Source organism: Lepidochelys kempii, chromosome 9 (genome assembly GCF_965140265.1).
Source record: "Lepidochelys kempii isolate rLepKem1 chromosome 9, rLepKem1.hap2, whole genome shotgun sequence".
Classification (NCBI taxonomy): Eukaryota; Metazoa; Chordata; order Testudines; family Cheloniidae; genus Lepidochelys; species Lepidochelys kempii.
The window spans coordinates 6,355,796-6,382,983 of record NC_133264.1 but is presented as its reverse complement, the minus strand read 5'-3'; the positions used below and the strand labels follow the sequence as shown (position 1 = coordinate 6,382,983).

The following is a 27,188-nucleotide window of genomic DNA, read 5'->3' as shown; positions in this document are numbered from 1 at the left end:
CCTCCCACTGAATAAAATAATTTACATTCCTTAGAATTGTGTAGTGTACATTTATTGATAATCATAACAGAGCAGCATTTCCACTCTATAAACACAAAACAGGCATCTCATGGTGTCAGGTGGGTTTCCTGACATTTACATTTAGAGCCTTAGGATTTTCACGTTCCTGGGTGTAAATCAATACTCTGGAATTGTGCAAACTTGAGACACGTGCAAGAATCGCTGGTGGAATGTGGAACTTGTAGGCGGGAGTAACAAACTTTTCTGAAGCTCTAGAATGTGCCCATCAGAGCAAAGTTTGGAAGGCATGAGATCCTTAAAGGAAAACAGTTTGAATCAGGATGCTACATTAGACATGATATAAATGTATAAGGAACACAAACCCTCATGCTTCAGGGCATAAAATAATCTTTAACTTCCTGGCATTAGGAAAAATCTTCATTTGGAGCATCAGGTACTGACCGCTGACAGGACACTGCACTAGATGAGCATTGGTCTGATCAGGAACAGCAATTCCTAGGCTTTTGATCAGGGTAAAAGTGTAAAGCTCCGACTGAACTCCAATTCTGCTCTGGGTTGCAAGGATGGAGGTCTCACTCACACGGTTTAATGATTATATTTAAAACGAATCTCTGCACAGATCATGTAGCTGTTTACAATTCATCCCCCCTGCCCCGCTGAGGGGCACAATGCAAGAGCCTGAATAGACAACAACTGTAACCCTGGGCCACCTGACAACTTACCAGGCACACTTAATTAACACAAAGTGAAATAGATGGTTGCCACTCTTCTTTTCAATACAGTAGGTGGCCCAAGGCGACTGGATGCCTCAACAAACAACACTCCATCCTCCAGTCTCCAAGGGCTGCACCTCCACAGGGAAGATGAGTGTGGCAATGGGCTGATGATCACCTGTAGCCCAGCAAGGGCAGGAAGCAAATCACCTGCATGGGCAGATGTTAAAGTGAGGTTCAAGAGAGCAGAGACACATCAGAGGCTTGTTGTTTCTTCATTTTTCCGCCTGCTGCCACAACTCGGTAGCAGATTTGAAACAAGACACTTTGGCCAGAATCATCAGATTGTTTTTTTGTTTTTTTTTTAGTCTCCCCAAACACACTGTGAGTTTCCCCCACCTCCACTCCACCAAATACCCTTAAAGCCACAGTCCCTTTGAAACACACATTTATAAACAGAGAATGGGGATTGGGTGGGGGCAGGGTTAACCGGGTTTCTATTCAGTAAGTATCAGTGCTGCCTGAAGAAGTCTGCATGTCTCTCTGAGGCTATTCAAATGCAACTGTAAAGAATGTGGCACTTCCTTGTGAATGGGAATGTGGCACTTCCTTCATCCGCATACTGCGCCCTATGCCATGACTTACAGTATGAAGTGTGAAAAGAAAAGGAGGACTTGTGGCACCTTAGAGACTAACCAATTGATTGGAGCATACGCTTTCCTGACCTACAGCTCATTTCATCGGATCCGATGAAGTGAGCTGTAGCTCACGAAAGCGTATGCTCCAATCAATTGGTCTCTAAGGTGCCACAAGTACTCCTTTTCTTTTTGCGAATACAGACGAACACGGCTGCTACTCTGAAACCTGTCAGTATGAAGTGTGGTGGAATGTTCCCGATCACCTTGCTTCAAAAAAGTCAGCAGGACGGGAGGTAAAGGCTCAAAATACAGGCAGCAAAGAACAGTCCCCCAAATTCTCACTATTCCTCTAATTTCTAAATCCACCATTCTGCTACCAAGAAAATAACCTCCCTGACAACAAACTCATGCCATAAATGGCTTGCAGTACAACGGCCCGGAACTGCCCCACTGATATACCAAATTCCCCCTGCCGGTGCTCACTTCAGGAATGCTGCTGCTACAGCGACTAAGGGCATGTCTACACTACGGGTGCAACAGGGGCACAGCTACAGCAGTAATGTCATACTGTGAATACGTTCTATAGTGATGGAAGGGATATTTCTGTCAATACATGTCATCTACCTTCCCAAGTGGCAATAACTAGGTCAGTGGAAGAATTCTTCTGTCCACACAGCTCTGGCTAAATGGAGGACTAGGTTGGCTTCACTGTGGTGCTCAGGGTTTGAATTTTTCAAGCCCCAGAGCACAATAGCTATGTTGATCTAACTCTTAAGTGTAGATGTGGCTTAAGAGCTAAATAAAAGGGGGCCATGTTTGTCACACAGATGGTGCAAAACACAGCAGGGAAAGTGGTTTTCTCAGCAGTGAAATGCAGGGAAATGTAAAAACAAACAAACAGAAACTGACCAAGCAAACCAACAAAATGAATTAAGACTATCCATTCAGAGGTGAACAGCTGTTTTCAAAACAAGTGTAAATCCAGAAGCCCTCCATGCAGAATTTAAACATTATAGACACACTGTTTTTATTGTATATCTATACACACACACATATATACACTCTCTCTCTCTAATGATAAAATTAGGCTGAAGCTATAACTTAAAGGTTTCAGAGTAACAGCCGTGTTAGTCTGTATTCGCAAAAAGAAAAGGAGTACTTGTGGCACCTTAGAGACTAACCAATTTATTTGAGCATGAGCTTTCGTGAGCTACAGCTCACTTCATCGGATGCATACTGTGGAAAGTGTAGAAGATCTTTTTATATACACACAAAGCATGAAAAAATACCTCCTCCCACCCCACTCTCCTGCTGCTAATAGCTTATCTAAAGTGACCACTCTCCTTACACTGTGTATGATAATCAAGGTGGGCCATTTCCAGCACAAATACAGGGTTTAACAAGAACGTCTGAGGAGGAGGGGGCGGGTAGGAAAAAACAAGGGGAAATAGGTTACCTTGCATAATTGTTTTTTCCTCCCCTCCCTCCCCCCGACGTTCTTGTTAAACCCTGGATTTGTGCTGGAAATGGCCCACCTTGATTATCATACACATTGTAAGGAGAGTGATCACTTTAGATAAGCTATTACCAGCAGGAGAGTGGGGTGGGAGGAGGTATTTTTTCATGCTTTGTGTGTATATAAAAAGATCTTCTACACTTTCCACAGTATGCATCCGATGAAATGAGCTGTAGCTCACGAAAGCTTATGCTTAAATAAATTGGTTAGTCTCTAAGGTGCCACAAGTACTCCTTTTTATAACTTAAAGTAGACTCACAGCCTTTTGACCCCAGAACGCTTTCCTCTTTTCATATGTGGAACTGCTGTATTAGCTTCCTGTAAACAAGAACACAGCTGGTTTAACTAAGCAATGAAGCACTCAAGCACGGTATTCTCCACTGTTCTGATTATGGATTTATCCTGGGCATGTTTTACCAACCAGCAGCCTTTCGAGAGCATGTGAAAGTGACTAACTTCCTTTAGGCATGAGGTGCAGAATTTATTGCATGCACGTTATCCTGTTCCCTCTTTTACTATCTGGCTACTTGTAACCCTTTATCAACAGCAGTACTTACATTTATGAGACTGAAAAAGTTCTGCCTGCATGATTGACATTCCAACTTTTCCACAGAATAAAGGTACTTTATCAGCCTTTAATAGGAATGGCACTGCTGAGAATGTAGTTTAAACACACACACGGTTTCATTGCAAAAGTGGATGGAAAATTGTCATATCTAATCAATTACTTAGGTGGACTGAGGGTAGCACAAAAACAGTCTGATAAAGTCTGCAAATTATAGATTGACACTCCAACATGTCTAGTGGCTCAAAGTGGGGAAAACTCCATAAAGTCCTCACTTGTAAAGGCCCCTGTAAGAAAGAACTATTTCTCCCCTCCCCGGCTTGTTGATTTGGGCCCAATTCTGCAAGGTGCTCTGTGCCCTCAATTATCCTGACCCTTAGTTGGTGTAATTCAGCGTAACTCCACTGACGGTCATCAATTCCAAGCTAGAAGGGACCGCATTCTGACCTCCTGCGCAACACAGGCCACAGGACTGTGAGTTACTTTCTGTTTGAACTACAGCATATCTGAGACACGCAAAGTGGGTGTGGTGATATCTTTTACTGGACTAACGTCTGCTGGTGAGAGACAAGCTTTTAAGCTTACACAGAATTAAGATTGAAACTTCTCTCTTTCACCAACAGGAGTAGATCCAAATAAAACGATATTAACTCATCCACTCTGTCTCTCCACTATCCTGGGACCAACACAGCTACAACAATACTGCAAACCATAGATCTTTTGAAAGACATCCAATCTTGATTTAAAAGTCGCCAGTGATGGAGAATCCACCACAACCCTGGGTAAGTTGTTCCAATGTTAATTGCCTCATTGTTAAAAATTCAAGGGCGTTACACTAGATTTCTGCACCAGCAAAGGATCGGGCCTGTTAAGTTTAATAAAATACAGAGTGCTCAACCCTTCACAAAAGCTGCTCGCATCTCACAGAAGCAGGCCCATTCTTTCTAAGGTCAACCCCAGCACTGCTGTATAATAAAAAAACTGAACTGAAAGGGAATTCTGGGTACCAGGAAATGCAAATACACATACCTAGCACCCCATTTGTAACAAGTAGTCTTGATATTTTACACTGGAAAAAGATAATGCTTAAGAGGAAAAAGCAAAGCTAGCTAGACTGACACTTAACCCCATCAAACCTCCACAGAGCCACCCTTGGGATGTTAATATTCTGTCTGTCGCAGCCTTCTTAGGAATCAGCAGGAATTTTCACCTGATGGCATTTGCCTCTCCCAAGTAAAGATGGGGAGATCTGCATAAGGAGTTGGATCTCCCCCTACCCGAGTTTTTTCCCTGGCATAAAGATTTTTAAAGAAAGTTTTAAAATGATAGAGGACAGAGGTCAAAGAGGACCCACAACCACTTTTGGTCCTATGCAGATATGGAACTATGTAAGAAATGCTGATTTCCTGATTACTTTACCCTTCCTGTGGACAAATTAAAATTACAAAGTGATCTGGTCTTTGTAAATTGCAATATTTCAAACCCATCAGTATTTGCCCAATTCCAAAATGAAGTCTAATGTCCAAGGGTTTGGGTTTGTTCCTCAGCCCCATTCGCAGTAAATCGGCACAGTTTCACTGTGCGCAATGGACTTAATGCCAATTTGCACCAATTGAGAACTGACCCTGACTGTTTAATATCACCCTAGGCTGAAATTTGCCACCCAAGGTCTAAATCCAAGTGTAAAACTTTCTTTCCGTTCAGTATAAACCATCAATGACAATTCAACCATTTCTTTCCTATGGGAAAGTGATGACATTTTTGTTTCAAAGGCAGTGGGCCATTCAAACCACCATCAGGTTCATTCTAATTTGCAAATGCTCTCAATTCAGTATTGCTTTATCATGTCTAAGGTTTTCGACTTGCTTTCCTCACATGCAGTAATCCCAGCACAAAAGGCCTCAACTCCCCTCTCTCTCTCTGCACCCCGATGTTTGGTTTTGAAAAGTGAACATGTAAAAAAGTGAAAAAGCACTGGCTGTCCCATCCCTCTCCCCCCATCAGCAGCCAGACTACAAAGGCAGATTGTGCAGGATTTGGAAGAGGGCTTCTTGTTTTTGTTTCCATCAGTGCTGACACCTGACGGGATATTACTGAAAAGCCAGTCCCGGTGGCTATTGCAGTGTTTCCTGATCGCTGCTACATTTAAAAGAATGAACAACAAAACAAATTTCTGCATCATAAATCACTGCTAGGATTAACTGCTCTAGTTCTTATTCAGTGACTGGCCCACTCACCTTCCACTTTACATTTACTGAAGAACAGCTCAAGTCTATTTTGAGAAAACCGGTTCCTGCTCAGATTTCACAAGAAGATGTAACAGATCATTGTTCAAAGTCAGATGTAAGGAATGTCACAGAGGGTGACAAAGGGTCAAGGAAGGATACCCAGGTGCACACTTTGGAGGGTTGTGTTAAGGAAGAATTGCTCGAGACTGGCTCAGGGACTCACAAGGAGAAAACAGTTCTTCATCCCGAGTGAGAAAGCGGATTATTCATTCAATGGGTTTTAAAAACAGGATGCGTGCTCCGCAAGGGGTCGGTGCCCTCAGGGAAGGCTGCTGAGCAGATCCCTACTGGAAAGCACTGCCACGCGTTTGGGCAATGGTGAAATATTGCTTCAGTTGCCACCGGTCGCTCCTTTGCCCATTTTATATTCTTCAGCAGAATGGAGCAGGTCCACACGCACCTTCCCGGTGGAGGAGTCGGAACACTGCCTGCTGAGTACACACCAACTAATACCTGCAAAAGATTCCCCCCCCATACCTTAGACTCACACTTCTCAAATAAGGTGGATGAACAGAGATCCTAGAAATCCATTTGCCACGGAAAAACGCACAATTGGCGTTTTTACAGAGAAGCTTCAGCTTTTACATTTTGTACATTTTACATTACATACACTTTAGCGGAGCCTCCATTATCCAGCTGTCCATCATAACCGAACTGGAGCTGTCAGCCCGGGCGGCAGAGCTTGGGCTTCAGCAGATCTGCCACCATTCCAATTAGATCAGATAAATGGGGTTCCACTGTATAGAATACAGACACAGATGTATCTGGTATATGCAAGAAATACAAATTGCAATTCTATTCATTTTATTTTATTTTAAGGACTGATGGCACTGGTAGGCTTTGAACTCGCTTACAAATTGTAAATATACCAATAAAACATCGTGTTCAATTGATACCTATAGATATTGTGACTTGGGAAACGAAAGTTCTGTGTTTCATTTTCATCACATAAAAAGGTGGATTTTTAATTTTTTTTTATAGGAGAATTTTGGGGTTTTCATCACAGAAGACTAGGATCCCTGTTGATCAAGCACCCAGCACACATCTCAGCGGGCCAAATTCAGAGCTCACTTACATACATGTAAGTCCCATGAAGTGAACATGATTGCATGAGGTGTTAGTCAGCGCAGAACTAGACACATGGTCTTTCTTGGCTGCTGAAGTTTCCCTGTACGTAGATGTTCCATCCCCTCAGCTCATAAACCAAGGGCCAGTTTAAAAAGCAGGTCCAGAAATTGGTCTAGCGAACAACATGTAAACAGTACACTTCAGCCAGCTCATTACATCAGCCCTATGGACCTTCTCCCCAGGGCAGTCCCTAGGGGGAGTAGGGGGAAGGCACACATACACACACTGTTTAATGCTATTCAGCAATGTCGCTTCAAGAATAGTTGGATTGCGTACATCTACCCAACCAGTCCTCGTCTGCTGCTGGAGCGGTGCTGCTAACCGAATTGTGATTCCTGAGAAGGTCTCTTGTTTTAACCAGGAGGGGAAACATCCCATCAGATAATCCCCGAACCACGTGCAAGGCATATGCAGTGGAGTGTTGATAACCTCACTCTCCTCTGGGGCCGCTGCCAGTGAAGCTAGGAGTCTTGTTACAAGATGCTACCTGTGTCCTTAAAGGATAAGCCAGGTGGTTGCTGAAGAAAGGAACTGTTCTCACTTCCTAGAGGACTGGCTGCCTGCAGAACGGAAGTAAGAAAGGGAATGTCAGCTGAAAGTAGAACTGATTATCGGATGGTCTCTGCCTGTGGGGAACACCTGTTCAACCTGGACACCAGCACAAACAGCACAGCAAAAAATACACAAAGGAAACTTAAATCACAAATGTTACAACTTGAAAATGTGGGTTTAGTCTTGACAGGCATTTACACTTTATCTGAGCTTTCACCTATTTGCCAGATATTACTGTCACCACTTCCGGACAATGGGATGCTGTTTCAAGGGCTGGTGTTTCCACAGATAAAATAACCCTTTCCTCCTCTTCTTTTTGTATTACAGTACAGTAGTATCCAGTTGTCCCAGCCAAGATCAGGTGCAGCACATATACATAGTCAGAAAGCCCCAGTCCCAAGGAATTCACACTCAGAATAGCCAAGACAGACACAGTGGAAGAAAGGAAGGAAGGATTCTTCTCCTCATTTTACAGAGGTGGAGCTGAGATCAGATTCGGTGAAATAATTTACTCAGAGTGTCTGTGGCAGATCTGGGAACTGAGCACAGATCTTGAATCTCAGTTCAGTGCCTTAACTGCAAGCCCATGTGCCCTCTCTGTACAAGCCTGTACAAGAAGGAAATTAGCAAAAACCCCAAAGCTGTTGGCTTTATTCTGAGGGGGCCTAGTTTTGCTTTATGTTATATATGCGCAGTGAAGTCCCAATGACTTCACTACTGATGCAGGACTCAAAATGAGGGTGGAATTTGGCCGAAGGTGTGTAGATACCCCCGTGCTACCTGTGCATACATAAGACATAAAGTCCACGTGCCCTCAGTCACCCCAAAAAAGAAACCCATCTAGTCAAAGGGTATGTCTACACTAGGAACTCAGCTAGGGATAGGAGTCACAGCTTGTGCATCCACATGCTAAAAACAGTCGTGTAGCCAGAGTGGCACAGGCCAGCCCCCTCAAGTACGTAGCCACAGCAGGGGTCAGGAGGGTTTGTACTTGAAGTGGCTAGCCAGTGCCACCACTTGCTGCTGTGCGGGCTACCGTGGCTACACTGCTATTTTTAGTACACTAGCTCAGTGAGATTTTTAGTACACCGGCTCACTGGGGAAGGAAGGGTGTCCCTAGCCTCTGTTTGTCAGAGGGTGGAGATGGATGGCAGGAGAGAGATCACTTGATCATTACCTGTTAGGTTCACTCTCTCTGGGGCACCTGGCACTGGCCACTGTCGGTAGACAGGAGACTGGGCTGGATGGACCTTTGGTCTGACCCAGTCTGGCCATTCTTATGTTCTTATGTTTTTATGTGTCTCCATTAGCTAAGAATCACACCCCTAGCTCCTAGCGTAGACGGAGTCTAAACTGGATTTCTTGAAATGTGTTGCTGTTGTCCATAAAATACTAGTCATATCGTTAACAACAGGCTAGAGACTCCAGTCTGTGGGATTACACTGGCTATATAAACCGTATCGGACAACCATCTTTCTCTCCTCATCATGACCAGTGCTTGGCTCTCATAAAATCTATATGTCACCAAAAACTTGCGACAGACAGACAAACAAATCAGCCTGACCCACAGGCGTTTGTTGGGGGGAACTATAGTCCCCCTGAGCATGCAAAAATGAACAGGCCTAGAGGTCTGAGCAGAGGACTGGGAAACAGGAACTCCCATGCCCTCATCACAGTTGCCAACTTTCACGTGGTAAATAAGCACCCCGATTTTCACAATAAGCCAAAAATCAAGCTAATCCCATTTCAAAATAAGCCAATCCCCAAGAGCCGCAACACTCTATGTGACTAGATCCCCCGAGTGTGCAGTCTAGGACTGCGGTGCACCTGCTGTGCACCCCTGACTCTCTCCCCGCTCTTGCCCCTGCTTGCCCCCCCTTGCCTCTGCTTGCTGGGAGCCGATCAAAAAAAAAAAAAGACGCAACAAGCTACAACAAGCAACAAGCTAAACAAGCAAACTACAAGCCAAAAACTAGCCAACAAACAACTCACAAGCCAATTAAGCCAAAATTTCTGTGGTTTTTTTTCACAGGTTTGGCATGGCTGGCCCTTATCCTTGCTGACTCACACTGTGGGTTGGTTGCTCATTTAAGACCAGATTTTTAAAGTATTTAGGTGCTTCAGAAAATCCCAGCAGACACCTACCTGCCTCTTCAGACACGTTGGCCCTTAACCTATGTACCTCAATTTTCCCCTCTGTAAAATGGGGACAAAGATGCACACCTGCATCACAACACCCATGTGAGGTGGGCGCGGGGGTGTTAATTCATTAATATCTGCGAAGTGCTTTGCGAATGCAAAATGCTGTACAAATGACAAACATATTGAAAGTAATGTTTATGGAAGACACCGGTCTAAAGCCCCTAGACTGCTTTGAAATCTCAGCCATTACTAACAAGATAATACAGTAAACAGTGAAGAGTCTCCTATTAATAGCAAATATGTGATCAGATGTATCCATTGTGCACATAATCTTAAGATGCACACCCAGGGCAGAATTAACAGATCTACGTCCAGGTGAAGTCTGACAGTTCAAGTCGCCCAGGAGTCTGGGCTTGTGGGTGCACATACCGAGCCTGAAGAGAAACCCCAGTGACTTAAATCTCTGATCACATTCGGTTTTAATGTGATATTGATACAAGCTGCACTGTACACTGTTTCTTTGGATACGGGACTCCCTTCAAAGCCCTCACTGAGCACTTAGCACAAGACTGGGTGTAGAGAGCACGGATCAGGACCGATCTTTCATCAAACACATGCACCTAGGAGCATGAATTCACGCTCAGCTCCATGCTCCCTGGAGAAACTGGACCAGCATTTCCTTTTGTGTGTGCACGCTGCACTTTTGCCTTTTTCAGCAGCGCTTCCCTTTAAACAGACAGTGAAACGGGAACCAGGGAAGGATTCTTGGCTATTAACACCATTATCGATCCAGTCAGGACAGTGCTCGTATTACAGGAAACAGCAAGCACTGACGTCAAAGCTAAAGAGAGGGTGTATGCAGCAGGAATACAATGGGGTCAAGCTAACAGACCTGGCAGCATGATCTAGGGAGGGATGAACATGGGACTCCTCTCCAGAAACTTACTCAGTTCTAATCCTGGCTCTGACTGACTCACTATGTAGAGTCCCAGCTCTGCCACCGATTTACTATGTAACCACAGCCAAGTCACTTCACCTCTGGGCCTCAGTTTCCTCTTCTGTAAAATGCGGTTAATGATACTTATGTACCTGATAGTGGGTGAGGCTTAGGGGCATTGTGAAGCTAATTAATGCTTGTAAAGCACTCCAAGATCTTCAGATAAACTGCTACAAAAATGCAAATTCCGATGATGATTATGACACGCTTGTAATAAGTACACAGCTAGCAGGTGCTTTCATATTTATTCATGCTGGCTCCAAAAATAATTGCCTGCATATAGTTGAGTTTTGGAAAAAATGTCTAAAAATGTCAGGCCTCGTCTTCATTGCAAAAGACAGATGTGTTCCTGAGTTAAAATCCTAACAAGGACAAGGCAGTTTGTAGTTTTCACATGAGTTAGCAGGTGGAGACACAGAGAAGGATCCCCCATCTTTAACTCAACCTGCGGACTCGTTTGAAAATCACAAAGTGCCTTGCCCGCACTAGGATGTTAACTTGAGTCAAGAACACACCTTTTCGCCGAGTGAAGAGACAGCCCTTGGACTCCTTTACAGCTGCTGACAGGCCCTGACTGCTGTGTGAGTATTGGGGACGTCAGCTGAGGCACTTACAAATTGAGAAGTCAGAAGGGCTAAGAATATTATAACAGGCTGGAAGCATCTTTCACTTCCACCTTCTTGGCCATCACACCCCTTTTCTAGCTCTCCTTCTCTCTTCCAGAGCCTGGGCAAGCGACACCAGCTTAGACTTCGTTAGGCTCACCCTTGGTAGGCCAAATTCAACGATGATTCACAGATTATAAAGCCGGAAGTGGTCATTTAGCTGGCCACGCAAGTTACACATAAAGTGGGTGCGAGCCAAAGGAAGTCTAAAGGATTAGACCGAAAGTCTAATTTGGGGGCTGGAAGAAGGTTTAAGTGTCACTAACCTAGATTCACCTCTGAAATTGGGCCACCTTCTATACCAAAAGCAGGAAGGATGTTGGATCTAAATGCTGACACGAGAGTCTAGAATTATGAGAAAAGGAGTACTTGTGGCACCTTAGAGACTAAAAGGTGCCACAAGTCCTCCTTTTCTTTTTGCGAATACAGACTAACACGACTGCTACTCTAAAACCTAGAATTATGAGCAGTGTGTTCAGCAGGATAGAATTTTATGTGTGCGTATCCAGCAGTGGATAACTACATAGTCATACAACAACATTTACAGCACAGAACACCATTCATGGAGACTGCTGTAAAGCTTCCTTCTTTCCTCCCTTAACACAGACAACTTGAAGAGTGAGAGTTTTTCACTTACTCTGCCTGCTTCTTGTAGATGATCCCGAAGAGCTAGGCCGGCTTGTTTGCTGCGGTCCAGACTGTGAGAACTGTGGTGCAATGGTTGGGATCTTTCCCTTTCGAGGGCTGGGACTCTGCACTTCGGGAGTGCGGGGGACCCTACGTTTGCCAGTGAAGGCAGAGGAAAACTCGCTGCTGGAAGAGAGACAGAAAGAGTTAGAATGTTCATGTTCATGGTTTTACATCAAGGGACAAAACAGGCTGCAGAACATGGGGGAAATCTAACAGCCATTTGGACACCTACAATCAACCAAATCCCATTGCACATCCTCACCAACACAGTGTTACACACACTGGCCAAAGTCTAGGGAGGTCACGGATGGAAATGAACATTGTACTCCCTCAGCTGTACCTTACAAAACACACACCTCATTAAGGACCCACATTCCCTTCTGTTTCAGAGTAGCAGCCATGTTAGTCTGTATTCGCAAAAAGAAAAGGAGTACTTGTGGCACCTTAGAGACTAACCAATTTATTTGAGCATAAGCTTTCGTGAGCTTCTTTGGATCTTACAGTCTCCACTGTAAGAGCATAAGAATGGCCATACTGGGTCAGCCCAAAGGTCCATCCAGCCCAGTATCCTGTCATCCGACAGTGGCTAATACCAGGTTCCCCAGAGGGAGTGAACGTAACAGGTAATGATCAGGTGATCTCTCTCCTGCCATCCATCTCCACCCTCTGACAAACAGAGGCTAGGGACATCATTCCTTACCCATCCTGGCTAACCGTCATTAATGGACTTAACCTCCATGAATTTATGTAGTTCTCTTTTAAACCCTGTTATAGTCCTAGCCTTCCTAACCTCCTCAGGCAAGGAGTTCCACAGGTTGACTGTGCGTTGAGTGAAGAAGAACTTCCTTTTATTTGTTTTAAACCTGCTGCCCAATAATTTCATTTGGTGACCCCTAGTTCTTATATTATGGGAAGAAGTAAATAACTTTTCCTTATTCACTTTCTCCAAACCACTCATGATTTTATATACCTCTGTCAAAAAGAAAAGGAGTACTTGTGAACCTTAGAGACTAACAAATTTATTGTAGCTCACGAAAGCTTATGCTCAAATAAATTTGTTAGTCTCTAAGGTGCCACAAGTCCTCCTTTTCTTTTTGCAAATACAGACTAATACGGCTGCTACTCTGTAACTAGTGTTGGTGGACACTCTGGAGGCACCTGGCCAGTGACCCAAGCGTTGATCCATGGAGTATTCTTGCTTTTGGATCTATATTCAGTTATTACTCTAGCCAGCCATACCTTTCCTAACCAGAAAAGACCAAACTGAAACAATTTCAGCATGAAAAGGACAATCACCTTTAGGAGGAAATAAAATTAGAGTCAAGAGAAGAGACCCAAAAAGTGCCAACCAGCAATAGGTAATTAAAGTGGTAGCCAGAGGGCCTCTTTTGCTTCATCAAAAGAAGTCATTGTGACCGGTAGGAAGAGTGATTAGGAGGATTTGAAGACATCTAATCTTCTACTCTGGATGGAATGCTGCTGGGTCGGCAATGATTAACTGCTGCTTCACCTTTTGCAGAGCTACCTTAGCAAACATTTCTTTTATTTTTTAAATTACATTAATTGTCCAGGATTTTGCTTTTGGAAACACTAGCTGTAAGTGACACAGACTTGTGTTAAAAGTCTGCTCTGAACCATCTTTATAGCAAAAAGAAAAGGAGTACTTGTGGCACCTTAAGAGACTAACCAATTTATTTGAGCATGAGCTTTCGTGAGCTACAGCTCACTTCATCGGATGCATGCCGTGGAAACTGCAGCAGACTTTATTTATACACAGAGAATATGAAAAAATACCTCCTCCCACCCCACTGTCCTGCTGGTAATAGCTTATCTAAAGTGATCATCACTTTAGATAAGCTATTACCAGCAGGACAGTGGGGTGGGAGGAGGTATTTTTTCATATTCTCTGTGTATAAATAAAGTCTGCTGCAGTTTCCACGGCATGCATCCGATGAAGTGAGCTGTAGCTCACGAAAGCTCATGCTCAAATAAATTGGTTAGTCTCTTAAGGTGCCACAAGTACTCCTTTTCTTTTTGCGAATACAGACTAACAGGGCTGTTACTCTGAAACCTGTCATCTTTATAGCAAGATCTCTCTCAGGTAGTTGTTTACTTGCCTCTCCTTTATTACTCTTCCTTATCATTTCAAAAGATCATGCAGATGATATCCAGTGTAGGGAAAAGGCATTTACAAAAGAGGAATCCGACTGGCCAAAACAAAATTCCAAGCCATGGTACTATTACAAAAGATCACAGGGATTTAGAACCAACAAAAGCGATTTAAATGTTTCTGTCCACAAAATAGTTTCACTGTCATCTGCTGTTTGCAATTTTTATCACTTGGTTTCAACTTCTTTAGTTTTTGATATTCTAGTGATGTGCTTCTTACAGTTCTCAGATGTAGATAAAATGCTAATGACTACCAAAAACAATCCTTAAACAAGCTTTGCACCATTTGAGCAGAAAGTGAGCTTTCCTATTCCTCAGTCCCACATACTTAAAAACAACAATCTAGATCTAAAATTCTGCATGTTAAAAAGCCATTGCATGGCTAGTAAGGATCTCCCTGAAGATTAGCTATAGAAGCCTAAATAGCTATACTGTAAAAAGCATACTTAGAGACAAAGTAAAACAGAGCAATCAGAATTCAAGTCTTTGCAAAAGCACAAGTGCAGGAGGACAGGGAATAAACATGAAGTGAGCATAGTACCTAAGGTACAAAATCTCCCATGTTGAAGGTGAAATACATGGAGCATACGGCAAGTGTTGGTAGTAGACCCCTAGGTGCCCAATTGTACCTCAGCCATGTATCAAATATCAAATATCCAAAACACAATGAAAACAGAATTGGCCAAAGATCTCCCGTTGTCTAACATAGCAACCGGCTGCTGTGTGTAAAATAATTAGAGTTTAACTAGAGAGGTGCTGGAGACAAATATGTCATGGGAAAATATTCAGCAGTGCCGCCTCTTTTGTCCTATAACTCCAGAGTTGTTAACTGGCCCCTTCACCTTGAACAGTCTCTTACAATGTGTGTTAACTACTTATGCTAAACAATTTGTTCCACCTTGTATTTAGCTGCGACACCCACCCTGAGTGCCTTTTCCAGACCTCATGGAAGAGCTCTGTGTGAGCTAGAAAGCTTGTCTCTTTCACTAACAGAAATTGGTCCAATAAAAGATATTACCTCGCCCACCTCGTCTCCAATAGGAGGAGTTATTTACGACAACATGCTGCCATGCCCAGAGAGTGTTCATCACCCTTAGCATTACATCAAAACTTAAATCTTTATTTAGAAGAAACAAAACCATTTGCTTTCCCAGTAACAGGTGGCCTGAAGCCAGAGACATAACTGGAGAAGAAAGACTGCATAATACACTTAATGGTCAACCAAGTGATGTGATAGGGTTTGAATGCAGAAGATTAATTAGGACCTTGTTTTCATAGATTCATAGATATTAAGGTCAGAAGGGACCATTATGATAATCTAGTCTGACCTCCTGCACAATACAGGCCACAGAATCTCACCCACCCACTGTCAACATCCGTGAAAGCTGCTCCCTAGATCACTTTCCAAAAAGAAAAAGGAACTCAACTGACATCCAGAGAGGAAGTGCACCTAGCTGTTTTTGTCCAATCTAAGATATTACCTCACCCACCTTGTCTCGCTAATATTCTGGGACCAACATGTCTACAACAATATTGCATATAAGTCTGCCATAGACACATATACCCTGAATATAGCACTCCCGAGGAACTACAGTTGAATTTTTAGATAATTTCACTAGATAGTTAAAAACATGACATTAGGGAGGTATCCAAACTCTCTCTCTTTTCTGCAGGTGCTGAATGAAGCGCCTGAGATATTAAAATACTACTGCACTTGCTCTTAACCAAATATAAATATCACTTCAGCCAGTCAAAAGCCAGCTTATTTACAAGTGTTCAGTATACTACTCAATAAAGACAGGCTTTATTATACATCAATTAGTTTTTGATTGGCTAAAACCACAACAGGCCTGTACTCGGCCAATCAGAATGCTGCAGATCAATAAAAGTACAATGGGCAATTGTCACTCCATCATTTACTAGCTAAAATGATAATTTGTTGCAGCGGAAATAAAGTCATTGCAATATGAACTGTCAGAGTCAGTGGGACTCATTTGTTTCTCAGTTTGGTTTAATACCAGTGTAAATTCAGTGACTTCAATGGAGTTATTCCAGATTTACATTGCTGTGAGCAAGAGAGGGATCAGGCCCAGGGTCCCTGGCATTGAACCAAAACAATTCTGCTTCACCTCAGTACATACTTTCCATATGCGCAGCAGGGAGAAGATTGCTTACAGTGGGCAAAACTAAGGTGGAAGCAACAGTCCATTCGCTCTGTTGTTCATTGTCGGAACTAGTTCATTTAAGTATTTATCCAACAGAGGAAATGAGACATTGGAACAAAAGGCACGCTTGGCTACTGTAGAAGCACCATATTGACTTAGCACCTCTGATGCAGAAAATCCAGTACATTGTTTGCTTTGCAAATGGCTACATTCCAATAGAATACCTTTAGAACAGAGAAAACCTTTTGTAGTTGTAAACACCCATTTTTTCATGCTTTGTGTGTATAAAAAGATCTTCTACACTTTCCACAGTATGCATCCGATGAAGTGAGCTGTAGCTCACGAAAGCTTATGCTCAAATAAATTGGTTAGTCTCTAAGGTGCCACAAGTACTCCTTTTCTTTTTGCGAATACAGACTAACACAGCTGTTACTCTGAAACCATTCCAATATCCATAACTTTAGGCAGCTTTTGTACACTCAAATCACTGCAAACATGGGGAAAAAAGAAAAATCGCCTCCTGGGTGAGATTTCACTTTCCTATCTCCACGTAGAGACTCCTCTGAAACAAGAGCGGTACATCAGTGAAGAGAGGAATACCCTAGTATTACAGGTCATAAGCCACTATACGGAGCTGGAGAGTTATTTCTGGTGACTCAGTAGACCAGGTGAGCCCTATTAGCTTCAACCCAAGAGGATAAAAAGGGGCCAGGTATCCCATAGAGGCAAAGGAAGCTTAGGAAGAGGTTTGCTTTTTTTTCCCCTGGTTATTTATCAGTAAATGCAAATCCCAGGAAGGGGTTAAGTTCGGACATTAACACAGACCGTGCGCACGTGTGTGCGTGTACACATTGTGCTGAGAATGGGGTGGGGATGCTGCCAGTTCACAACTAGCTGCACTCCAGAGTGACTGAGAAACAGCCAGCTCTGTCTGACACAGGGGAGGAAACAAGGATCCTCTCACATACTTCTGACCTACTGTTCGTGTTTGTAATGTTTGCTTAGTTACCATGGAGATGGGCAATTCAGAAATAATAATTTTATTAAGATAATGTTGAAATAAAAAGAAAACGGTACAGAGTTTAAGCACAGAAGTTTCTGGTTATCAGGGAATAAGGTACAGATTATCAAGGGGTGCGGAATTCGGTTTAGGAATGGGTGGCGTAAGGGATACATAATCTGCAATCTCCCCAATTGGGCGTAAAAGTTTAACCAGTCAAAGTACAGACATTGAGATATGGGGGTATGTTGTCCATATAATGGCTATGTTCAGGTGTGGAGTATAATGAGTGGATACGATGATGGGGATGGATCTACCCTCATTTGGTGGGATTTAATGTTCAGTGAGTTTATGGTTCCAGTTCATATGGTCCAATGGAAAAAGTCTCTCAGTCCCTTTCCCATAGTGGATGCATGATGTCGTACCGGCTCACACCTCCTGGTACCGTCAGTGGCCGGTGATCTGTTCGATGTAGATGTCCCTGGACCATCGGATGGTGTCCGAGACCAGCAGGCACTGCATGAGCCTATAAATAATGCTGCTGCTGGACCACTACATGTCCCAGAAGTGCTAACTTGTTGGCAATACATAATTTCTCATCTCGCAGCAGGGGGACAGTGCAATTGAGAAACTGGAAACAATAGGGAGATGTATGCAACAGAGAAACAGAAATCTCTAGCCATGGAGCCCAATTCCCAGAAGGGTGAGTACCTGCAGCTTCAACTGAGGTCCACGGGACCTGAAGGTCATCAGAACCTCTGAAAGTTGGGTCCCGATAGGCTTGGTATATCTTCTCCCCAACACATCCACACCCGGCCCCATTAAATTAGGCTTGAATAAAGACTGGGAGTGGATGTGTCATTACACAAAATAAAACTATTTCCCCATGTTTATTTCCGCACCCCCTCCCCCACTATTCCTCACACATTCTTGTCAACTGCTGGAAATGGCCCACCTTGATCATTACTACAAAAGGGTTTGTTTTTGTTTTTGTTTTATTTCCTCTCCTGCTGATAATAGCTCACCTTACCTGATCACTCTCATTACAGCGTGTATCGTAACACCCATTGTTTCATGTTCTCTGTGTATATAAAATCTCCCCACTGTATTTTCCACTGCATGCATCCGATGAAGTGATCTGTAGCTCACAAAAGCTTATGCTCAAATAAATTTGTTAGTCTCTAAAGTGCCACAAGTCCTCCTTTTCTTTTTGCGGATACAGACTAACACCACTGCTACTCTGAAACCTATCCTCATCCACTCCATATTCTCTTTTGTTTCTGAGTCACTGCTTCAAATCCGCCCCAAGTCAGACATCAGCAAAAGTTGTTGCCACCCAATGGTTATTTGAGGGAATCTGAAAAAAGAGAGTGGGTCTCGGGGTCCAGTTCCTAGTAGACAAGGATCCTCAACCAACAAAACAGCATCACAATTGCAGTTCCATGACAAACCCTTGTGGGGAGGCCAAGCAGTAGTGATCCCTTCGGGTTAGGGATGGAGCACACCGATGGAAGAACTTGTCCTGCTGCTGTCTTCGGCTATCCCTCAATGCGAGGATGGTGTCTGCCAAGGGGGTTCATTGGTGGGTTTTTAAGTGGCTGAGGAGCCCAATTCATGCCCTACAGATTTTGCCACAGAAGTTCTCCATGGATAACTCAAGGACTTGATCCCTGTCATGCTCCCAATGGCTCTGGCTCCTGATCTATGTAATAAATGTTTTTTTTCTGCACAGTAAGTCATCTAAGGAAGCAATCAGGATTTTTTTTTTGCAGCTGACAGTCTTGAGGCTTATGTATGATGTTCACTAATGAAATCTGTTTGCTTTAGATTTCTTCTGTTCTGGCCCAGATTTTTAAAAATTGAATAGCTGCCACTGGCAGAGCTAAGAGTATTTTGTTTGGCAAGCATCATCACAGCTATGTCACACCACACTACATCATACATCAATTGGCTTCATAGTAGTATGGAATTAGCTGGTAACCACCTGGACTACTTCCCCGTTTCCTGATATTCAGCATTTTAAAAATCATACCTGTATGATTGCCCATTAATTTTGTCCTGGACAAAATCAGTGGATCGGGCACACCGGACTTCAGTAACTTCTGAGACGTGTTGATCCATTCTGAGACCCACTGAGAACACCTGGGATGAGTCTGTTTCAATTGCTGTTTGAAAAGAGGTAACGTTTCAAGGCAGAGATGTCACTTTACAAATTACAAGTAAACGCTGTTAGTCTGTTTGAGTGCCCCTCACATATTATGAACCAGGCCAATGGGAAGTCACTGGTGACAAGGAGCAGCCACTCAAAGACCCCACTGTCAGTATCATGTTATGACATTTGCTCATGAGATCAGATTGCCCACCCGCTGCCTAGCACTAGTGTAAAATGTATAAATCAGACTTGTGCATGAAAGGACAAGTCTGCTTTCTGAGAGGGGCACCGGGGACTAAGACACGCGAATCCAACTGGAGTGAGCAAACACTGGTGGCTAAGTTCCCTCACTTAAAAAACATGCCCCTGAAGCATTTCCATTTGGTGCTCTCATAAAAGTGGACTGCTCTCATGTGCTGAAATACGGACACAGACTGGGACACTTTCAGACAAGCACCAGACCAGCTGGAAAGAGCTTTCTATTACTGTCTCATGTTCTGTGAAAGAAGTGCAATGATCAGACCTGGAGAGATCACAGGGTCTTCGCTTGAAGGTTGCGAACAGGTGTCAGAGGGTCCTGGCCACCCTGTCCTTACCATATTGCTAAATGGAAGGGTGGTGGTCCGAGCTAGATCCTAATTAGATAGGAGTGGGATTCCCAGGTGGGTGAAGGTCCAGGTATGGAAGAGCATGAGAGGCTGCTTTAGGTTAAGAAAGTGGTCAAAGGTTTGTTGGGGCAAGGGCAGGCACTTCCTTGTGACTCTGATTTGAGAAGCTGGATTACACTGATCCAACTATTCATCTGAAGCTTTTGTCTCACCCAGCCCTTCACTCCTGGTCAATCCCTGATCATTTTAGAACTCCATTGCATCAAACCCAATGACACCCCCAACTCTGGGCTGTTCAAAATGAAGCTGGAAAATGACCAAAACTAACATGATTAGGTTTCCAGTACACCAAGGGCAAAACTTAACTAACTAAATGCCCTACTGCAGAACAATATTATTGGGTGACAACAAAGCTTCTAGAGGGAGCACAATTTTTATCACACACACATTGAAAAGTGTTACAGGGGAAGGGACAGAAGTGTTTTGTACACTAAGATTTGTAGGTTGTTGTTTCATGTGATTATTCTACATTCTGAATCCCAAAGATCAGGGGAGAAATGGATGAGCAATCATTTATTTTGCAAGATCTGACACCTCAGGCAAACCACTGGCAACCCTTATCACAACAATACTGGACTAGTTGCATGACTATTAAAAAGAACCATGTCTTGGCTACCCAAAAAGGAATTACTTTGCCTGCAAAAGTATATTATACTTATAATATATGTGCATAGATATATGTGTAACACGTTCCCATTTAGTGACCTCCCCTCCTACAAAAAGAGATGCTGCACCTCACATAGTCCTCTTGATAAGCCCTATATTAAATACAGTCACATACACAATCTGGATAGAACCTACCCGTAGATTTTGGCTTAGATGAGACACAGTACCGAGGCAATACTTATCTGTGATGATTAAAGCGTTAACAGCACTTTTTCCAAGGATAGGGGCATTAATTCCATTATCTTTATCAAATTAAAACAATAGCATTTACATTCTGCTCTTCCCTAAATTTCCTGTTGTTTACCATGTCCCTGTTAAACTGCTGTATAGCATCACTGGCAAGGAATGGCTGCTGCATTTCCACGCCAGAGGTGGCTGCATTTCAGGGGTGAGATAATATCTAAACACACAGTTTATAAGACGCTCTGGGCTCCTTCGGACTGAACTGTCCCTTAGAAATAGATGGATTATTTCTCAGAAACTGTATCCAACAGAGGGTTTCATCCTACCAGACATTTAAAATCAGAAAACAGCAGCACTTTCGATGTCTGATTTGCTTAATCTCCTTTACGAAGATTGAATATTTAAAAGATTGGTTTTTCCTCAATATAGGAAAACTGCAGAGTCAGCAGGTTTCCTATTAGCTTATAACGTCTGATGTTCTGAGCCACTGTTTCTGGCCAGCTGATCTCTTCAGAATGTTTTTGTTCTGCTCCTATGTGCTATTGTGAAATCTGAGGCTTGAAGACCCTGCCTCTTATTATGGCAGAATATACGGAGTGATCAAATGCTTGCCTTGAGCTGGAACTTCATCTGCTCCTATTGTACCCCTTGCCTTGGGTTAAGCCTATTATATCAGCGCCACACATTATGCAAGCAGATTCTTGTCTGTGAAACCTAGGTTACTCTTCTCAAAATCCCTTTCATTTCCTTTTGGAAATTTAAAAAAATATGCCATTTCTTTACTGATTCAAAGCATATTTTTTTAGCGAAGCAAAGACATCTTAGTCTTTGACTTTCTAAATAATTCTGCACTGCCAGCTGCAAGACACTTTAACTGAGATCCCAGCATATTTTGCTGTTAATCCTTAATTTACACTCTTGAATTTACCCCTGCAAATAGGCTGGTACCCCACTACCTTGGTCAGTAAGCTGCGTGCCCTTCCCCTTCTCAAAGGCAGGCCTGGATGAGTTTGTGCTAGCTTCCATTCAAGTTGCAAGGAAAGAATCTCTAGTAGTGCCTTCCATGCTGTTGTTCTCTACACCAGGGCCCTTGAAATGCTGCCCAGCTGAGGGCAGCTCTGGCAACTTGCTAGGGACCTAAGGGCCACAGATAATTTAAATAATATGGAACAGACATACAGGTGTACCCACAAGGGAGGAGATGAGGGGGATATGCTGCCCTCTGCCCTTCCAAACTATTTTACTATCCTGTTTATGTCCCTCCCACTCTGCAGCTATAAACTTAATGGGTTCCCATCCTCAACCACATTTTATCATTTCAGAGTAGCTGTGAAGGTGACTGCAGCTGCCTTCCATTAGAGAGGAGACGACAGGTCCCAGCAACAATTCATTTAGGCCCAAGCAAAGAGCTTATTTGAGGACAATAATATTGCCTGCTGGAAACTGTAGACTCTGTGGATGGCAGTTCCATTTGATTCAAGATGGAGCATGGCTTTCTGGGACCTGTAGTCTGTAGAGCACAGCTTTATCCAGCTCAAGATGCCACAATGCATACTGCGTTTTTGGGCCCCTATCTCTTTGGGTTGCAGCTCCGCTTGGATCAAGATGGAGCACTGAATGCTGGGGGCTTGTAGTCTGCTCCCGCATACCAAAGAATAAGTCAGCGGCAGACCATATTTTAGAACTCCACAGCCCAACCACAAGGCATCCCCTTCTCCAAATGCCCGACCCAGTTAAGGAACAATTAACAGCAGCATTCTCAGAATATCCTTACATGCAGAGGAAATGTAAAAGTCAGAAGTGCTGGACCTGCTACCGCTCTGAGTGGGAGGACGACAGTTCTGCATAGACTGGAATTTGCCATCCCTGCCATGTGAAGAAATGGCATCATTTTCTGGCCTGGAGGAGAAATGAGAATGCAGGGTGATAAATACTTACAGCCTAAAAAAGCTGCATGAGAATTACCATATAATTTCCTGGAAAGGTACAGAAGAAACAGAAAAGTGTATTTTATGTTGCAAGCTAGTGCCAGGGGCACAACTTAGTAGCATTTTGACTGTACGACTCTACCAGGTTCCCCACATTAAGCTTTTTCAGGAGCGTAAAATTTGTTTCTGAATATTATGGGGGTTCCACATGATGCAAGATCAAAACAAAACACAGTATTTTAACTTAACAGCTGTAGAACTAGTTCTCTTAACTTCTTGGATAGGGCTGGTTGTCAGGAGGCAAGACTTGCTGAAAGAGAGAAGAGAGGATAAGATTGCTTGGTAATTCAGATGGGGTGAGAGGAAGCAGTGAGGGTGTCTTACGTGGACAAAGCAGGGGGCTGGGAGGAAAGTTACCCTGAGCTGAGAGTTTCGTTGAATATTCATGGCAAGATCAGGCTAAGAAACATCTAGTTAGAAAAGGGCCTTTCCAAGGAGGTGGTTAATAATTAGACCACTAAATCAGTTTCTAAGGGAACAGACAGAGGAATATTAAACAGTTTGTCCCTCCTGAGTGATCTCATAAAGTAGGAGGTCTTTAAAAAGAGCTTTCCAGTATTTCCTGGCTAGAGCATCCCCTTACAGTGTAGACTGAGGTCTTGCCTACGTGGGGACAATCAGGAAAATTAATCCAAATTAACTAAACACTTAAAATTAAGGACGATTGGTTAAACTGTATTAAGTCCCTATAAGTACATTCTCTTTCAGAATTAAAGTGGTCTTAATTTGGTTTAGTTTAATTCACTTCCAAAGGCCACTTTAATTCTGAATGGGAGGGTCCATATAAGCGTTCAATGCAGTTTAACTAATCCACTTTTAATTCACACCTTTAGTTAATTGGAGGTAATTTTCCTGAGTGCCCCCCGCTCCCAGCCAAGCTGTAAACTGAATGAAGGCCACACTAATTCTGAATAAGAGTGTCCAATTTTAATGCCATTTAATCCACTTTAAATTTATACTTTTAGTTAATTTTAATTAATTGTCCTGAGTTTTCCCATGTAGAAAAGCATCAAGGGGTAAAACTTGTCATATTCCACAGCAGTTTGATACAATGCAGTCACTAGTTTACTTAAGTGATTTATAATCAAATAAATATAGCTCAAGCCTTTCTCTTCATGTCTGGACTGCTAGGACGTGATCTGTGAGCAAAGCAATATAACTGAAGGGCATCCTATTAGTTCTTATCCACTAGTAATCAATTTCATTTGCTAAAATAAGTTAGCTGGGTATAAACTCCATTAGATCTTGCCCTTTTCTTCTGTAAATCCACTTTTCTGGTTATTGTCTTTCTACTTAGTTGTTTTCTTGCACAGGGAAGTTAGCTATAGAGGGTTTCACTGTAAAATGCAAACCTCTCATGCATGCTATTAACGCCTGCTTTCCTATTTAACTTGGTTGGCGCTTAATAGTGTTCACACTGGTTTTACCATCTGACTAAAATAGTGAAATTTAAAGTTCACAGTTTTTAAACCAGCAAAAACCTACAGAAATTATTTGCAGTTTTGCAACATGGGGCAAAGAAACAATCTGCAGAGGCTGCTTTGCATCCTCATTATTCCAGTGCAGGAATAGGTCCCTCAACTATCGTAGCTGCCTGTACTCAGTGGGTTTCTGAGCAATCAGTCATTTAGTTACATTGTGAGACAGGAGCAGGCTGCAAGGCACAATTCACACTGTGTCACAGTCAGCCCATGGCGTGGAATCAATATCAGGTAGAGAAGCCTGGGAAGCCTTGATGAAATCTTTAGAAAGGAATCAGTTCTGGGGTATTACTTTTGTAACGGACATGAGTTATTTAACCTCATCTAGGGAACAGCTGTGGCCTCGAGAGGAGTGCAGTGGAATGGAGTCAGGAGACCTCAGATCTGTTCCCAGCTCTGCCACTGATTTGTTGCATGGCCTTGGGGCAAGTCATTTCACTTTTACATGTTTCATCTTTCCCATCTATAAAATGGGATAGTGAGGGTCAGCCACCTTTGTGGCATTTGAGAGCTAAAGTTGAAAAGCACTAAATAAGCATTACATTACAATGACTGTAGACTCCACAGAATGAATCCAGGTTTTCTAGCTTCCTGCGGGTAGCAGAAATTACAGGGAAGGGGAAACCTTGAAGGCATTTGATGGTGTTGGCCAGTAGCAAAGTGGCTTTGGTCTGATGTTCAGCAACATGTTCGATAGATTCCATCATTTGGGTCTGTAGCTCTTTTGGGGAAGTGCAAGGAAACCAAGAATAAAAAGATCTGTGCGTTACTGATAGCAGCCCCACATTATTACTTGGTCACTCCTCTCCAGCCATATGTAGATGGTTTGCTAAGATTTGGGATTTTATGGATATGGAAAAATGGACCATGCTGAAGAAAGGTTCTTTTACCATATGCTTTAAAATCTGTACCCCACTTATGCTGTGAAGAGGAACTAGATTCTATAATAACACCTCAGCCATTTTCTTCATAAATTTACCAATAATAGTATATAGGCAAAAATAGGACCTTGTAGGCCAAATTCTTCCCTGGGACACCTCATACATTTCCCATGTCAGAACTGGGGTCTGCTTGCTTTATATACCACGCTCAATTTTTACATCCTGAAATGGGGAAAGTGTTATGCACTCAACTAGAAACTGATTTTGTCAAGGCTCTTGTTAGTGTCTTTGTAGATATACAATACATGTACAATAAATGTTGTCTTCTACCATTTTCCCCTACTTTCTGCTTTCATATTTTACCTTTGTAACTGCATTTTGTGACAGTTTGTATAAAAGAAACTATACAAAAGTCATATTATAGTCAAGTATCACATGGATACTACAAAAATAATTTGTATTAAATGAGGCTTTAGCTCATACCAAAGTGATTTTGACTTTTGGGCTTGGTGCAGTACAGATATTGCAAATAGTCTTGTTGCTTATTGAAAAGGCAATTTTCTCACTGTATTCTATGCAGTAAACCATTCTCTGTATACAGAAACTCAGTGTAAACTTGTCAATCTACGGATATTACTCCCCAAACTTTGTGAGTGTAAAGGCAGCTTTAAAAGAAATGGTCACACCTTGTCTGAAAATGCTACCTATTTTTACAAGTAACACCTAAGTTCACTGTAAATGAAATATTTTCTCTGTAATTTCTCTGTTTGTTTACTTTGTACATTTGGCAGCTCTTTGTGTTTAATCAGTTCCACTGTTTGCCAATTCAGAGTCAGTTTCCCTATTTGTGTGGGTCTTCCACATGTAATAGGAAAGAAAAGCATTTTAAGAAAGATGCGCAAGTAAAACCAAAAAAAAGGACTGGAGAACTTAAAGGCAGATATAGAACCTGAAACTGAAGGTAACTCATTTTTTAAGAATGCCCAGATTTCAACCTGACATTTTTCTTTTTAATTTTTGAATAAAATAAAATAAGTAAAAAGATATTTAACTATGTTGTTGATCTAGTGGCTTTTGAGGTACCATATTCCATCCTAATAGGAATGGTTGGTAGTCTCTCAGTTTGAAAAGTGCACACAGAAATGGATATGAGAAATCCTCAAGACAGACTACTCCTCAACCCTGCACCATGGCTACTTGGATTTGGTACAATCCAAGACTGCATGCACCTGAAAGAAGAAAAATTGGTTAAACTTGTTCTTTGTTGTGTGATAGGACAGTGTCAAATCCTCTACCTCCCCCATAATGGAGATGAAGAGGAGAAATCCCATCTCAAGAATGAACTAGGTAAGACTTATTTTGTTTAAGAACAGAAAGCTTGATAAATACCATGTCTTTAGGGTTCTGGAAGTCTCTTATTTCCAATTGCAAAACAATATCCTACCATTGACTTCAGCTACACGTAGAGCTGCAACCAGAAGTCATAGATCTCCCTTTCACAACATCCCTTTTAGTTATCATTTTAAGTAACTAGCGAATTTATCACATTTGTAATCTTTGTCTGTCTCAATTTCTGCTTTCACGTGAGGGTAGCAACTGTCCCTAGAGGAGATTACATTTTCTGGTTTATGAAGTGGAAGATCCACTGGTATGTCAACTGCTGCAGGGACCTCACCCACAGAAATAAAATTTTTATTAAAGCTAATGTTAAAAAAATTATATAATACATAGGTTGAGAAAAGAGTGTCTGTACATCTGCGTATAGTGCTTAGATTATTCACAGATACAAAGTTTGTTTTTAACGTCATACGATACATAGAGTAGATAATTAGCAATAACCCATATTTAGGTGAATAGATTTAACAACACAGTTTAGATATTAGAATCTGAATATTTGGGGTGGAGAATATGGACACACAG

The 27,188-nt window shown here is 42.5% G+C and overlaps 1 protein-coding gene across 5 annotated transcripts in view; it reads right to left on the bottom strand.

Annotated features, from left to right (window-relative positions):
- Nucleotides 1-36: 36 nt before the first annotated feature.
- The window catches only part of ARMC9 (armadillo repeat containing 9), a 113,982-nt gene continuing 86,830 nt past the window's right edge, over nucleotides 37-27,188 (bottom strand). For 2 of the 5 annotated variants that reach the window (XM_073359128.1, XM_073359131.1), the window contains 4 exons: nucleotides 22,693-22,817; nucleotides 19,282-19,414; nucleotides 11,863-12,038; nucleotides 37-944 (listed from right to left, as the gene is read on the bottom strand). In XM_073359128.1, the coding sequence (XP_073215229.1) occupies nucleotides 757-944; nucleotides 11,863-12,038; nucleotides 19,282-19,414; nucleotides 22,693-22,817 (622 nt within the window). In that variant the 3' untranslated portion in view covers nucleotides 37-756. Of the gene's footprint in view, nucleotides 945-3,116; nucleotides 7,430-11,862; nucleotides 12,039-19,281; nucleotides 19,415-22,692; nucleotides 22,818-27,188 lie in introns of those variants that run through there. The other 3 variants (XM_073359129.1, XM_073359130.1, XM_073359132.1) reach the window with 3 other exon arrangements.